General features: G+C 26.0%; 1 protein-coding gene across 1 annotated transcript in view; it reads left to right on the forward strand.

The window, feature by feature from the left end:
- The window catches only part of LOC129608179 (uncharacterized), a 58,412-nt gene that overhangs the window by 28,000 nt on the left and 14,107 nt on the right, over nucleotides 1–16,305 (forward strand). Inside the window, exon 2 of the mRNA XM_055519534.1 lies at nucleotides 6,563–8,478. Coding sequence (XP_055375509.1) covers nucleotides 6,723–8,478 — 1,756 coding nt within the window. The 5' untranslated portion in view covers nucleotides 6,563–6,722. The remainder of the gene's footprint in view (nucleotides 1–6,562; nucleotides 8,479–16,305) is intronic.

Genomic DNA, 16,305 nt, shown 5'->3' on the forward strand with positions numbered 1-16,305 from the left:
TGTTTATGACTTTTTATATTATAATATGCAATGCATTTTCAATATATATATATAAGTATAAACATACATTATGTAAGTATATTATATATATGTATATAATGGCCTCGTACAACATACAGTTTTTGGTTCATTTAAAAAAATATTTTTATCGTTATGTATTTTCTTAAGAATGTCTACAATTTAAAAGTTTATATTGGAATTTTTGTAAGCGTTATTATTATTATTCTATGGTCTATTTAAATATTATACATATACATAAGTTAATATAGAATTATGGGAACTATATTTAGAAAATGTAAAAAACCATGACATTAAAAGTCTATTAAATTAAGAATAAATTTTTTATTTATTTAAATTAAAACTACTTATTCTGACATTATTCATTAACATAGTGAACTTATTTATAGTCCAACTATCTACAAGTTCCAAGTTTAAAAATTTTACTTAAAATAATTTAGATATTCAGAAAATTAAAGAATTTTTGTTGTAATTTCTAAATTTTTAATTGGTTTCTTACTATAAAAGAAATGACTAACTGCTGTACTTTAAAAAATTCATTTGTAATTTCATATTTTTCCTCATTAATTTTTAATTAAATGACTTAATATTTAAAATGAATGTCATAGAATTTATGATAAAATACACATAGTTAATTGAAGTGATTTAGTTACGTTTAATCTGGTGTGCAAATCTTATATAAAGAAATTTTTTAACATTCACTTAGTTACAGTTGCATTTTTATTGAAGGATATTTAATTATAACAAAGTTATTATTCAAACGTCATGTCAGTCCCTAAAATCAATTATTTTTTATTGTATACAATAGTGCATGTACGCATAAGTGTATTGAAGTTATTGAACATAACTTTAATCTAATAATAATGACTGACTTTTTGTTGAGCTATCAGAATGATTTTTTTTTTATATTATTAAATGAATGGAATACGCCGTAATACAATTATTTTGAGCATTAATTTGATTGAGGAAAAACTTTTTTTTCATATTAAAATAATTTGATTAAAAAAGAGCCTTGATTGACTTTCATCTTTTACCAAGTCAATATTATGCATTCTCTAGAGATGATTGTAATACTATAGTCATTTTAGTTTCTTACGTAACGGGTAATCTAATATAATAAATTGCATAAATTTTAAAAATCATTAAAAGCTGCGGTCATTTTAATTATTAAACAATGGCTTTGATGAAACTTTTAGTATGGCATGTTTTAAGGCATAAAGTAAAAGTGTTGGATCGGAAAATCACAACTCCCCCAAAGGAACTCAAAGTCTCCCAGTAATTCACTTCCCTCCAACGAATGAGAGTATCACACTCTCCCAGAAGTTGTACTAAAATCTCCCCATCTTTTCGACAGAATCGGCAAGTGTCACCACTTTCTACTGAGAGTTGGTGTCTACTGACCAGCCTACTGAGGAGTCAGTGCTCCGACCAGTGTTTGGTGAAGATTCTCATCTAATTCTTGCCGTACCCCTATAATCTCGCTTAATCACTTCTATCCGACATTATTTATATCCCGTCTCCAATATCTGTTTCCTTGCTTAACTACACGTTTCCTGCTTAACTTCGAAGAATTTGGTTCTTGGTCCAAACACCCTCACATCCGTCGATGTACTGGTCTCGATCAAGATCCCTTACTCCAAATCACCTCCATCGCTGCAGTTGAAGACGTTTTTATAGCCCCTGTGATGCAGGAGCATGTAAATTTTTGCAATCGTTCTAGGTTCTTTCCAGCTGTTCTAAGGACTACTCTTTCCCTTAACGGTATATCCATGGTTTTTCTCGGTACTATCATCATGGTATACATACAAAACTTGACAGACGGGTCCTGCAAACCATAAGCTTCCGAGTAGTTCTAGCATATACAACTTCCTTGTGACTTCGTCAAAGAAGCTTGGAATCAAATACCACTATGTAACAGTAATTATATATAATAATTACTTAATATAATTACATAATTAATATAATAATTATATATAAAATTTGTTAAATTATTAAGTACGAGTACTTCCAAATTAACATGGCAAATGATTGTTAATATTCGCGCGGCAATAGCGTTTGAATTCGAATTTTATAAGCAAAAGGAACATCACAGTTATTAGACTGCGATTAACGTAGGCCATATTCGCTCTTCATTCTACATTACACTGCGAACACTGCGAACGAAATTTTATCACACATGGTCATTATTGGTTTTGATGCTAGATTGCTAAAACAGGTACTATTTCACGACTATAACTTAATTTTATTACCAGGATTGGTGAAGGAAATTTCATTTTTTTTTTTTTCCTTTCAAACTTCTGTTGAGGAGCATTAAACCTCTCCATCTGTCTCTATTTTGGGTGATAGATCTTATGTGTGCCCAAGTCTTGCCTGCAGCTGTTATTTCTTTTTCTATTGTTCTTCGCCATGTATTATTAGGCCTGCCGATGTTTTTCCTACCCTGGGGACTCCATTCCAATGCCTGCTTTGTTATGGATTGTTCTGACCTCATAAGTATGTGACCTACCCATCTATATTTTTAGCACTTTTCCAAAAAATTTTTGAAAAAAAAGTGCTTATTAGTTTCACTCTGTCCGTCCGTCCGTCCGTCCGTCCGTCCGTCCGTCCGTCCGTCCGTGTGTCTGTTTACAAAACTTCTACACCCTTGAAGATAGAAAGCTGAAATTTTGTACGTACATAGATTTTTACTAGAAACTTATTTTCGTGGAACAAAATTTTTACCTATCTCCCCCCCTTTAGAAGTTATACCCCCCCAAAACCCTAAAAATGCCATTCTTTAACTATTTAGTGCAATGAAACCATAAGGATTTTTCAAATTTTGCAAACGCAGAAAGGCAGTGGCTTACTTCCCCTAGCGGGGTATACTAAAGGTTAACTTTAGAAAAACAAAATGGCCGCTCAAATTTACCGTTATCTAAAGTCCGTTTTTTCCAAATTTTTGATGTCGTTTATTTTCTAGACCCCAGCCTGTAGAAGCTTGAAATTATGGGCTTTTAGACATTAACAAATAGTTCATTTCGTTAGAAGAAAATTTTTTTCCATCTCCTTCCCCTCTCAAGTTATGGCCTCTTGAAATTTGTAAAATTTGAATTTTTGACACCTTATATTTCCGAAACCGCAAGCTTTTTCAAATTTCTATAAACATAAAAAGCTAACGGTAAATTCCATGAAATTAAAAAATATAATTATTTTTCTTAACTCACATAATTAAACCTTAAAATCGAGCATTATGTTAACCCCTTTTTATATTAATTTTTGCTTTATTTCAAACACTGCATATATGCGTCATCCTAAATATATGCAATTCTAGAAATAGTTTTGTATATGAATGAAAATAATTTTAATAGTTTGATAGGTATACATAGACTGTATTTAAAAGCAGAATTTTCACTTGCTGAAGGGAAAAGTGCTACAATACAAACCATTGGTTTGACCCAACTTTATTTCTTTCTTATTTGGTTTTCTATCGGATCCTGTTTGCATAGGTCCTATAGGTCGCTGTTTCTTAGTCTGTTGGGCCAGAATATTCGGCATATGATGCGGAGGCATTTATTTGTGAAGACCTGCATTTTATTAATTCAAGAAAAATAAATTCTTTTCATATTTGCTTAAATATCTCATATTTGCAAAATAAGTAGCTCTTTGTAAAAGATTTTTAACTGACGTGTTACAGCGTTAAAGTACAAAGTATGCAAAATTCTCTTTTCAGTTATCTACTATAATTCTAAATACCTATAGGTACCCTTTATACATTAAGCTATTTATATTAATGCAAAATGTTAACCAAAAAAAAATTATAACCGTAATAAAAAATTGCATTTACTTACAATAATTAAGGAAATGTGGGTTTTAAATACTGAGTGAGTTACTGAGAATAAAAATAACCATTCAAGTGGGAGGTTTTCTCCCACTATATTTTTATACATGTATTACGTATAAAGTGATGACGTTGTGGTAGATATTAAATATTATAATGGATTATTTCTGAAATTAAAATTGTGTTGATGCACATACTTAGTATGTATCTTAATCTATACTAATAAGAAGATAAAAATTGGTCCTTACAATTATAGTATGTAAATTGTTTTTCAGATTTATAATTTTATGAAGAATTCCAGTATATGGTAAATTTAATAGGATTTATTAGGTGTGTGATAAAATGAATATGATTTCAACATTTAGTTTGAATTGAATGACGTTTTTAAAATTACAAGTATGTAATGGAAGTTATTAAAAAAATTGTAGTTTTCTTTTGAAAATCAAAATGTAATTATATCCACAAACCAATTAAATTGGGTGGGCGAAACAAATGCGTACTGTTTGGGTTAAAGTCGCGTCGCTAAGTACGAATTTGAGAAGTGTACGCATAGAAGTTACTAAACTTGTCGACATTTAAGCCAAGAAACAGATTGAAACTTTAAAGCTAACATTTACGGAATTTTTCCATATATTGTTCGAAAAGAATGAAAAGAAATTTTTCATGCTGACAGTGTAAAAGGAGGAAATGATCGAGGATCTGAAAAATTTTTGAATCAATAACCCAACATGCTTTTGCGAAAGGAAAGAAATATTCTAAGAAGAATTTGAATATTGATGAATCAGAGCCGAATTTTTACGATTGGAACTACTTGGAGAATACACAAAAAATAAGGCGAGTGTGGGGAGTCTCAGTACAATTTCAATGAATAGTTCTTGAGAGTGTGTTAGAGTTATATCTTGCATTTAAAATCAAAATTTTAAACAAAAAATGGACCACATTAATTCTTTCGTTTTAAATTTTCGAATATTATTTTCTACTTAAAATTAAAGTTAAATAAATTTAAATATTCATTAAAATAAAAAAAAATCGCCATATTAAATTTCTGAAAATATTTAAAATTTGCTTTATAGTCTTAAATAACTTGTAAAAATTTTATGGAAAAACTTATTTTATATTTTCCATTTTGTTTATCGTGTTAAATTGTGTGCAGAAATTCTTTAGCTTTAATATTTATTTTTCATATCACAGGGCATTTTCATCTTTACCATCGTCTATATATATACATAATAAGATGGAATTTTGAAAGTAGCCTTAAGTTATTTAACATAATTAAAAAGATATAAAATAATTAGTTTTCCTAAGTACCAGAAGATATTTGATTCCATAATATACTTTGGATTTATGGTGTGTTATGACAAGTACAAGGCGTTATATAAGTATTATAACTGTACATTATATTGTTATAGTATATGATAATTTAGCTTTATTTTTCTCATAAACCATTATTTGCTTTTTAAAAAAATAATATAGGCCAGTGCACTAAGGGCAATGAAATTTGTTTTAATGAATAACTTTCGTTATATTTTCTTTTTTTAATATAAGCAACTTAAAGCTCTGCACTAAATTAAACAATTTGGCTATATGACCGAAAAAGTTACCATTTTAACATAATGATCTTGAACACTTTGTATTAAGAAGCTTTAATGCTAAGAATTTATAAGACTATATAAAATTTTTCATTTTAAAATTGAAATTTCTGGTGCCAATAGGACCATAAACAGCATTGCATTTATTTTCTATTTTTCATTAATGAGAGCACTTGAAAAATATTCTTTTAATAAAAAATTGGTTTACTTTATATTTTCCAATATTTTTTTTCCCCACTAATCACGTACATGAACTACTTTCTAAGAAAAATAAAATTGAAATTTTTTTAAATTATTTTATGTATAAGTGTGTATTTCTAGGGAGTACTAATTTATTGACATAAATGTGATAAACCATAAAAAATTGTGAAAGTATAAGAGAAACGTTTTTGATTTTTTCTATTCAATAAGTCTTATCTCTTAAACCTAAACCTCGAGGACATTATTTATAATAGATTTTTAAGAGAAAGTGAAAAGAAAAACAAATATAACTATAATATTTTCCAATTTCTATTTGCAATTTTAGAAAAAAATAATAAAATTTTATTCGATATACTATACAAATGTTCATACTCATGCATGAATTCCGCAAGGAAAAGATTAAGAAAAATATTATTTAAAAATTTTTATCGCCTTCGAAAATTTTTATTGCTAAGATCTTCAAGTACTTACAAAATATATTTTGTTGCAAAAATGTTGCTGCATTAATTAAGGTTGTCATGACTTTTATGTACTTTAACACTTACACATATTATATAATTACCAATATAAAGTTTTAAGCACGTGCGGTTAAATCGGAAATATCATGAAATAAGAATGTAATCGATTCTAAAGAAAATTTTCTACAGTAGTTTGCGATTTAAAATGGGAAATCGCTGGAAGAAAAAAGGAAAGATGCTCATCTATAAGAATTTTTACATATAAGAAAATGAACTATAATGAATGTGAGGTATATATGGTGTGATTTTTATGTGGGTTTTATAGAAGGTGAAATAATATAGATTGTAAAATATTTCAATACTTGAAAAGACGTCTGAAATCTGTAAGAAAAATTTCTTATTCACTAATATTTAGCTTCTAGTTTAAAATAAAAAACTCATAAAATCTTAATTATTAATTAATTTTTTTTTTGTTTCAGGTTTCAACTGTAGCTTGCCAACTGTAGATTTGTTAATCATCCGATTATAATATTTCATAATAACTTAGATACAACAAAATTTTTAACATGTTAAAATAAACAAAAGAAAAAGCTTCAGAGATCCATCAAAAATTTGAATTAAAAGCAATTTGATAATGAAATGGATTTGCTTGGATCCTCAAAACAAGGATCAAATGCGACAAAATCGAATTTACCTACAACAAAAACACAATATTTTACAACAGAAACAACATCAACTACAGGATTACATTCAGTCACAACTAGCACAGACGCATTATTTAAAATTAATCCCGAATCAAATTCTTCAACAAAATCCATTTTACGTTCTTCAAAATTTATTAATAAGTACCTGTGTTCTGTGGATCCAGCTTCGACAAAATCTAATATTCAATCAAATTTTCATTTATCTGAACCTGAAATATTTTGTAGTTTTCCATACACTGAAAATAATCTTGAAAATGATTTTTCAAATATTAATGATGATTCCTTTACACCGTTTAAGATTAATAACATTACAAAAAGTTTTACAATACCAACATCATCATTATCACCATCACCATCATCGGCATCATCATTATCTCCTTCAACAGTTGAAAATTCTATTAATAATTTAGTTAATAATCAAACAGATAACAATAATGTGTTATATAGTATGTATAAATGTAGTTTAAATTTTTATGATTCTATATCGGAACAAGCAAATTATTATTGTGAACAAATTACAAATAATTTTAATGATTCAAATGATGATATTGATAATGAATATAATATTAATCAATGCACAATATCATCAACAATAAATAATAATTTAATATTGAATAATACAAAATTAATTATTAATAATATTTTGAATCCAATAGAGAAATTTAATTTGAATTTACCAAATCATAATAATTTATTAAATTTATTTAATAATTTAACTAGTAGTGATAATATTAATTTTAATAATAATATTAAAAATGTCTGTGATTTATGGCAAAGAAAAATATATTGTCCTAATTTAAATCAACCGAATCGATCATTTTTCGAACAAATCTTAAGTCCGATATACGGAAATAATCAAAAAGATCAAGAAAATCATATAACAACAACAACAACAACAATTTCATCAAAACCATTAACAATATTTAATATAATTAGTAATACAATTTATAATAGTACAATAATTAATAGTAATACTGATAAAAATAGTTATGATAATAGTAATAGTAATAGTAATAATTATATAAGTAATTTATCTCAGAATGATAGTGATAATAAAAGTATATTTGAGCCAATTGAATGTTTATTTAGTTTAGAAAATTTAAAAAATGATGTGATAAATAATACTAATATAAATGATAATTATAATGTTAATACAAATTTTTTATGGGATATTGTTAGTTCATTGGTAACACAAGGAACAACATTATTAAATGACACCGTAATTAATATAGGAATAAATAATGGAACAATTTCTGAATTATCTGGATTAAGTGATGAATTTAGTACAAATTATAATGGAACATTATTTTATAAAAATAATAGTGAATATTTAAATGATAGTTATAATAATAATATTAATTTAATAAATAGAATAATATCAACAACAAGAATATTGCCAACAACAACAACAACAGCAGTAACAGCATCTACCACAATTAGAAGTGATTTTATAAGTGGTTGGGGTGCTGGTGCTGCTAGTCATATGGGTAGAGGTGGTTATGATTGGGTTTTTCTATTTGTGATAATTTTTATATTTGCTGGTGGTCTTGGCAATATACTCGTCTGTTTAGCTGTGGCATTAGATCGTAAATTACAAAATGTTACAAATTATTTTTTATTTTCATTAGCAATTGCAGATTTATTAGTTAGTTTATTTGTAATGCCACTTGGTGCAATACCTGGATTTCTAGGTAAGTTTCAAAATATAAAAAAAATTTATACATATTTTTTTGAAAATAAATAATAAAAATAATTTAAATTTAATGAAAACTTCAAGCATTTTAAAATTGTATCCTTAATATTTGCGTTATCTTAATCATTACAAGTAAAAACGTAACAGTTCCAAGAACACCTATTAGTATTTATTTTAAAAATATTTTACCTCAATTCAGTCTATACTATTTATATATAAGACTATTTCTATGTATAAATACAAAAATACATTCAAAGAAAATGAAAAAAAAAAATTTTTTTTTGCATCACTTTAATAAACTGGCAAAAATTTATTAAGAATAGCCTTATTATTCCCCCCGGGTGCTGTGTTCCATTTAAAATATAATATTTTTAATATAATATTGCCTCTTCCTCATATTATATATGTAACTGGTATGAATTTGCCTTACACAACAATAGCCTCATATCTCGGGAAACAAGAATGTTAAAAAAAGCTCTATTCAATTATAAGATGTTTAATTAAATTCAGTGCATGTCCTCAAATAATTTGTTTTACTTTGCACGCCAAATGTTTTAGTTATTTTTATGTATTTATTTCTTTAAGAGCAATATAAAAATAAAATAACAAAAGTTTTTTATATTCGTGCGGTAGGACGGTATTGTAAATTACTCTCTCCATTTCTAAGTTTAAGAAATAAAGATTCGGAATAATTACGAATGAGCTGTGAGTCTGATTTGTTTAATTCTGCCTGTCTTTTCCAGCTAACTTTTAAATTGATGCTAAATTTCAAAAGTTAAAATTTTATGTAAAATATTAAATGACCGAAATCTCTTTAATTTGATGGCGATTCAGGTCATCGTTCGAATAGCTGCTGCTTCACATAGAAAACTTTTTTATCATTTATCATGATGTGAGGTGTGGGCAATATAATTTAATTGCATATCTCAGCCAAAATTTCCCTAGTGCATGCGGTTAGATGAATTTATAGTTAAGGATATAGTCACATTAAAATTTGAGGTCTATAATATACTTTCTTGGGATTTCCTTTACTTTGATATTAATTACTGTTACAAACGGCAATAAAACAACAATTTGGAATAAATATTTTCCCATATAAGACGTAATAGAACTAAAATAATATTTTCATAATTATATACATAAAATTTTGTAGACATTGCACACGTATTATCACTTTATTTTTTTTTTTTTTGTAGAAAAAAGTATAATGCGGTTATAAGTACACCATTGGTAAATTTTATATGCGTATACCATTTGTAATTCTCTAATGCAATAAGTTTTTATAAGATGACTTTTCTAGAAAAATGTTGTTATGAAAATTTATTCATTTAGGAAAAATAAAATCCTAAAAATAGAATATGCCTTCTACTACTAAAATGTACAAAAAATTAAAAGAATCAAACGAAGAAAAATTGGTGTCTTGTGTATGCAAACGAGTAAAAATATAATATTAGACAATATAATGACTGAAATTAGAAGAAAAAGAAAGAAAGAAAGAAAGAGAAAAAGATGATTACAGGAAAAAAATTTTAATAAATTATCCTTGAAAATTTTCTCTAAATTTTTTTTTAATTGTCCCTGCATAGGCATATATTATACGGTTCTAAACCATATATAAAATTATTTAAGACTCACTAAATTTAATTTCTTTTCTCATTCAAAATACTTGAAGCTTTAAAAATATGTATATGTATATGTAAGAGTACAGTTTGCTTATGTATGATAAAAAAAAAAATTTTAATTTTGAAAATGTTTTGGAATTATTTTTCGCATACATTAAATAGACATCTAGTGTAAAAAATTCTTTGTTAATAAAAATTAAGATGCGAAAATTCAACTTATATAGTGTAATGAAGGTTGTAAAGGACTTTTATTTCTTATGTTTTTCAAAACTAATTTTGATAACAATTAACAGACATATTTTGACTCTTGTTTCTACCTTAACGCTTAGCCTATAATTGTTTTTATCCTCTCTTGAAATTTTCTACAAAATGTCGTGTAAGTATATTATAATTTTGAATAATTTACTTTGCTATAAGACACATAATTTCATTTTTAAATTTTGAATAAAATTATGAATATTCAAGGTAACATGTTCCTCTATGTTCCAATCGACAAACAACTCTGTTTCTATAAAAAATGTATAAATAAAGAAAAAGAATAATGATTTTCTCATACATTTTCCTATATCTATGTATATTCTTTATACTTTGCTTTTATTATCGTATTACGGGAATATAGTAAATAGGAAATGCGTATTTTTTTAATCATTATACAAGGACAATATTAGACTATACGGAATTATTTTTTATATACCATAAAAAGTATATATACAAAATAAAAACCATGTCAACAACTTAATTGTTTTAGTTTATGATTTTAATCATGTGTAAAATGAATGAAATATAGAACGAATTTAAAAATTTAGAAACTGTATGAAAAGAAAAATATGTTTTTCTGATACTATCATTGAGTACTTTTGAGATATAGACAAAAATACACGTAATTTAAAAAAAATATTCAAAGCTTTCAAGGTTTTTTTCGTTACAATATGTAAACAATGTCATTTCAAATTTGTATTATAAAAGAATTACTGAAGTAGAAACTATATACTCTCAGTTTTGAAAATTATTCTGAAATTTTAAAAAGTTAAAAATTTTTCACATGTTATAAAATGAATTGGTTTTGTAAAGTAGCAAATTTTTACGTTAAAAACACTTTAAAATGAAATTTTTACGTTAAAAACACTTTTTGTTAATGCCATTCCAATGATATTATTATCATAAAATTGCATATCTTTAGGATTAGGACGCATTGACGAGATATCTAAAATTTGAGAGGAAAGAAATATTGAAGAAAAATTGTTTAACCCTTTCGACTCAACTTTTGAATAGTGTAATCAGCACATGTTACACATGTAGGGTTTATTACCTGTTAGGCGTTAAAATTTATTGTGCTGCATCATGTAAAAACGAAATGGTACAATAGAGATCCGAATACAATGCCATTTTTAACTTTTAGGCATGTTTTGTATTTTACTGGTACATATGTCTGTGTACAAGCCGGGTCGAAAGGGTTAAGCTACAAAATTTTTCTATTTTCTACTATTTTTCAATGTTTACAAGCTGTTTAAATTTTAAACTTTTACAATTAACCACATCAAAGGAAAATAATTTCAGTTGAAAAAGGGAAAGGGAAATTAATTTAAGAAAACCGCCAATTTGAGTGGCTCAATTTTGTGATAGTGAAGTGAAGTCAGGCCTTAGTAACTGAATATCATATTTTTACGATCAAAATATTAAAATCAATTGCAGTCGGTTGTGTACTTTCCACACCAAATTTTTTTTTCTTGTGACTTACATTTTAAGTGTAGTGCTAATCAAAAATTCGAAGAAATTTTATTACCCGCCTAATATTACGTAATCCTAATGAAATTATTAATTTAAGTTTTGAATTAATTTATTAACTTAATGTATCAAAGAATTAAAGTAACTTAAATATTTTGAATTCTATAATATTTACTCTTATAAAAAAAAATAATATCTAACATTTCATATTTTTTATTTAAAAGAAAGCAAATGTTTAATTTATTTGACAAATATTTGACATCGTAACTCATAAATCTAATAAAATATTAAAAGTAAACTGGAAATTTTTCTTATAGATTTTTCATTTGTGTATATATGTATGTACATATAATATTACCCTTATCTATATTTTTTTTAAAATATTTATGTAGTATTCATGTTTGCTTTCCTTGTCGAAATACTAATCTGTTAACCCTGAAAGACATTTTTGTAAACAAATCCTTTTGTCAAATTTAATATTTTTATTGAAATTTTTTCTTCTATACCTAATTTTTTTTGGTGCTATGCAAAAAGTCCATATTGAAATTAATTTTATGTATAGTGCAATCTGGTATAGAATGGCGGAAATTTTTTTACAGATTCAAAATATTAGAATTGTTGACATTCTGTGTAATATTGTGTAAAAGGTTTAGAATTAAGAAATTTGTGCTTGCAATGTTAATATTAAAAAAAAATATTTTTTCTTACCAGTTAAAGATGTCAATGTCAAAATAGTTTTCTCATTAATTGCATACAATTCTGCTTTAAATTCGGATTAATTAATAATTTTACAGATTTAAAAGAAAATTAAAAACAAAATTCATAATTTATTTTCTAATCCAATTTCAACCTAACCAAATATGACATTATAACATTTTGCACCATTTAAAGCGAATTTCTTAAATTTTCATTTGGTTTTACCGACACCGCATTGCATACCATAAGGGCGGTTATGTGATCGCTTCCAATTTTGCAAATCGAGTTTTCTGTATGATAGAGCAGGTTAAATAAACTATTTTTATAGAGATGTCGGTCTGTCCCATAAAGTTTTGGAAAGCCATAATAATAATAATAAACTTATAAATTTTTTGGAAAGAGTAGGAGTCGGAAATTGAACTAAGGGCGGATCTTACCTTTTGTATCATGTCCACTGAATTAACTGTTGGAATTTAATATTTGAGTTCTGATTGTTACCGAAACTAACTGGCGAACTTTTCAGGGAATGCGGATGGCATAAAGCGAAACTAAGTCTACTAAGAGCCAAATTTACATTTTTCGAGGAATGCTATAACAAAAACCTTACTAGTATCCCTAAAATTGTAAAGAAATGTTTAAAACGCATTATCATAATCTTCTGCAACATTTGCACTTAACTAGACAATATACATTGCGATCGGTTATGTGATGACCACATCAGATTCTTTTATTTGTCAAAAACAAAATTTTGTATATATAGATAAAAAAAAAAATTTTCATTACTATAACACTAAAATCCTTTTTGATTCATCTTCATTTTATTTGTCTCTCATGTTTTTTTTCAAGTTGACATTCATCTTGACCAATATACAAAATTTAACATATTGGATGACCATACAACAATGACATGCTATTCAAACATTAATTCTATGAATATTATTTGTTGATGAGATGTACAAGTGTCTATGAATTAAAAATAAAAACAAATTGTTGTTTTTATCATACATTTTCTTTCCCTTTAACGTACAAAAAAAGGATATATTTTTTTTTTTGAATATTAAAAAGATTATATAATAATATAGAAGTTGATAAAAATATAAGAAATGGGTGTACATAAGCAATAATGTAAATAAAATAATAGAATGACCGGGTCATTGTTATGTTTGTATACATTTAATTTAATGTGTTTTGTATATTAATATGTGTGTGTATGTGATGGGCAGTAAGCTCACATTAAATTGTACATTGAATAAAATATCAAATTTAATAAGATCACTTTATTTTTTTACAAACGTAAGAGACAACAAAACTGGTTAAAGCTAAATACTTTATTAATATCAGACAAATTAAATTATGTATGTTATTATGGTCTACAATAAATAATTGAGAACATATTCGTATATTGAAAGTGAAAGAAGTTAAGTAATATTTCTAAAATAAGAATGAGTTCAGTGACATTTCTGTCAAAAATCTCATTTTCATAATCAATCTGTGTTATGTTTAGAACGCATTTACATACTTGACACAAATTCAATTCATTCCACGATATCTTCTTCATTATGGCATTAAAAGCCGCTTTCTTGAATATATAAAACTGTGAAGCAATAAAATTTCAAAACATTTCGGCCGAAAAATTTAAAATATCACTTAGTTTCTTTACTTATAAGCCTTATAAAAATTTGGACCATAGCAAAATAATTTTATGTTAAGATTGCTTGAACTGTACTGTGAGAACAAATTTAAAAACATTTTGATAATTTCAAAAATAAAGTGTTTACATTTAAATTTAATTTGTATTTGAATGTGAATGTGATTTTATTTATAAATGATTTGATTATAAGAGTATGTTATATGCTATACATATTATATGTATGTGCTTTGCATAAGCATATACCACTACAGTAAAAATTTGAAGATATTGTAGAAAAAAAAAAGAAAAATTTGAAAGCTTTTTTAAATAAATTGAACTAAAATGTCAAGTAGAATGACAAGACTTCCTTTCAGCAACATAACAAAATCGTATGATTTTGACAAATTGTTTAAGTTGTTGTAAAATTTTAAATTCATTAATTCAGCATAACAAATAAACAATTCGAGAAGCAAAGCAATACGCCTCATTTCTAAAAAGATTGTGTTCGAACTTGTGTATTTCGAAGAACAGTCATGCAATACAAGTTTGATAGGCAATTCAATACAAGTTTGATAAGCTTCATATTTTGTTAAAATGATGACTAGTACACAACGTTAGCGAAACCTAAAAAATTTTATATGGTATGAGCCTGGATTAAAAAATTTTTAAGATTCAAGAAATAAATTTTCATAATATTAAGTAATGTTTGTAAGAAACAAAATTGTATTGCCTAAAACAAACTTGTATTCAAACTTATGAGCAGTGGAAACAAACCGTTTGAGTAAGAAAAACTACAAAAGTTTGAAAAAGACAAATTCATTTCGTTTCCTATATTAAAAATTTCCTATATAATTTTTCTATATTGAACATAAAATCTCTTCCGTGTGAGTTTATAAAAAAAAAATGTTTGCATAAAAAAACTTTCCTGACACATAACTCTATATAGTGAATAGTCTTTTATGATCAAATTGTTCATTATAAAACCAAAATTCTGTACAAAAAGGACTACAAATTTTTCATTTTCTTATTTGAAATTTTTAAGGATATTAAAATTTATTCTTCTGAAAAGATTTCTCTTCTTTTTTTTAGGTGAAAAATTTATCAAAAAAAAAACAAAATATTTAAATGAATTTTCGGGTGCTTGACATTTTTCATTTAAAAAACTCTGTTTTTTTTGTATTAAGGTACAGATAGGTACACATTTAATATGTTGTGTGTGTGTGTGTGTTGAGTTTAACCGAGAAAATCTGTATTTTCAGAAAAGTTTTATTTAATTTTATTTTACAAATTATGTAAATATTTAATTAACACTGTAATAGATTAAAAAATGAGAAAAGCAAAAGAAAAGGGTAAAAAAAAATTTAATTGTTTAACAATGTCCTTGCCTTCCACTTTATAAGTAAATCACATTAGATATTATAAAATATGCATGCCTTTCTATTATTTCCTATTTATTAGTGGTTTTTATAAATGGACATCACTTGTTCTTCATATTATATATAGAACATTAAAATAATCCTAAATTTGGTTAAAGATAAAAAAATTTTTAAAAATCTTTTGCGGTTTTTTCATAGAAAAGTTTTCCATTTGGGTTTTTATTACATTTAATCAGTTAAAGCAATGATTTGCCAAGTAGCACTTTTTACTATAACAATTTGAGTAAAAAATCTAACCGACTCAATGCTACTCGTATTAATGTAATGAATATTGTAAAAAGTCGAACAAACTTGTCAGGCATATTCAAGATGGGGACGAACCAGAGACAAATATAGGAATTTCAAAATATAGGGGTCATTAAACTCCCTTGACCAGCTTGAGCTCAAAAATTTTTTGAAAGTAGTTGCAACTTGAAGTTTGTTGGATTGGGACAAAATTTTCTTGTGGACAAATGCTTCAGTTTTCTATCTCGAATTTTTGTTAGAGGACGGTCAGACGGATGTTTGTCCACATAAGATGGATTTTTCATATGTATTTTAAAATTATGCTATGCAAAATAACCCAACAAAAACTTATTTGATTAAGTTTTTAAAAGTACAAATGAAGAAATGTTAAAATAATTTGTCACAGTCCAATAAAATTTAATTAAATCTATTTTAAATGCTCATTTTTCATATATGGTTTTATTTCTGAGAACTCATTTAAAAATTTCATT

The sequence above is a fragment of the Condylostylus longicornis genome, unplaced genomic scaffold (genome assembly GCF_029603195.1).
Source record: "Condylostylus longicornis isolate FDR11 unplaced genomic scaffold, ASM2960319v2 ptg000030l, whole genome shotgun sequence".
Classification (NCBI taxonomy): Eukaryota; Metazoa; Arthropoda; class Insecta; order Diptera; family Dolichopodidae; genus Condylostylus; species Condylostylus longicornis.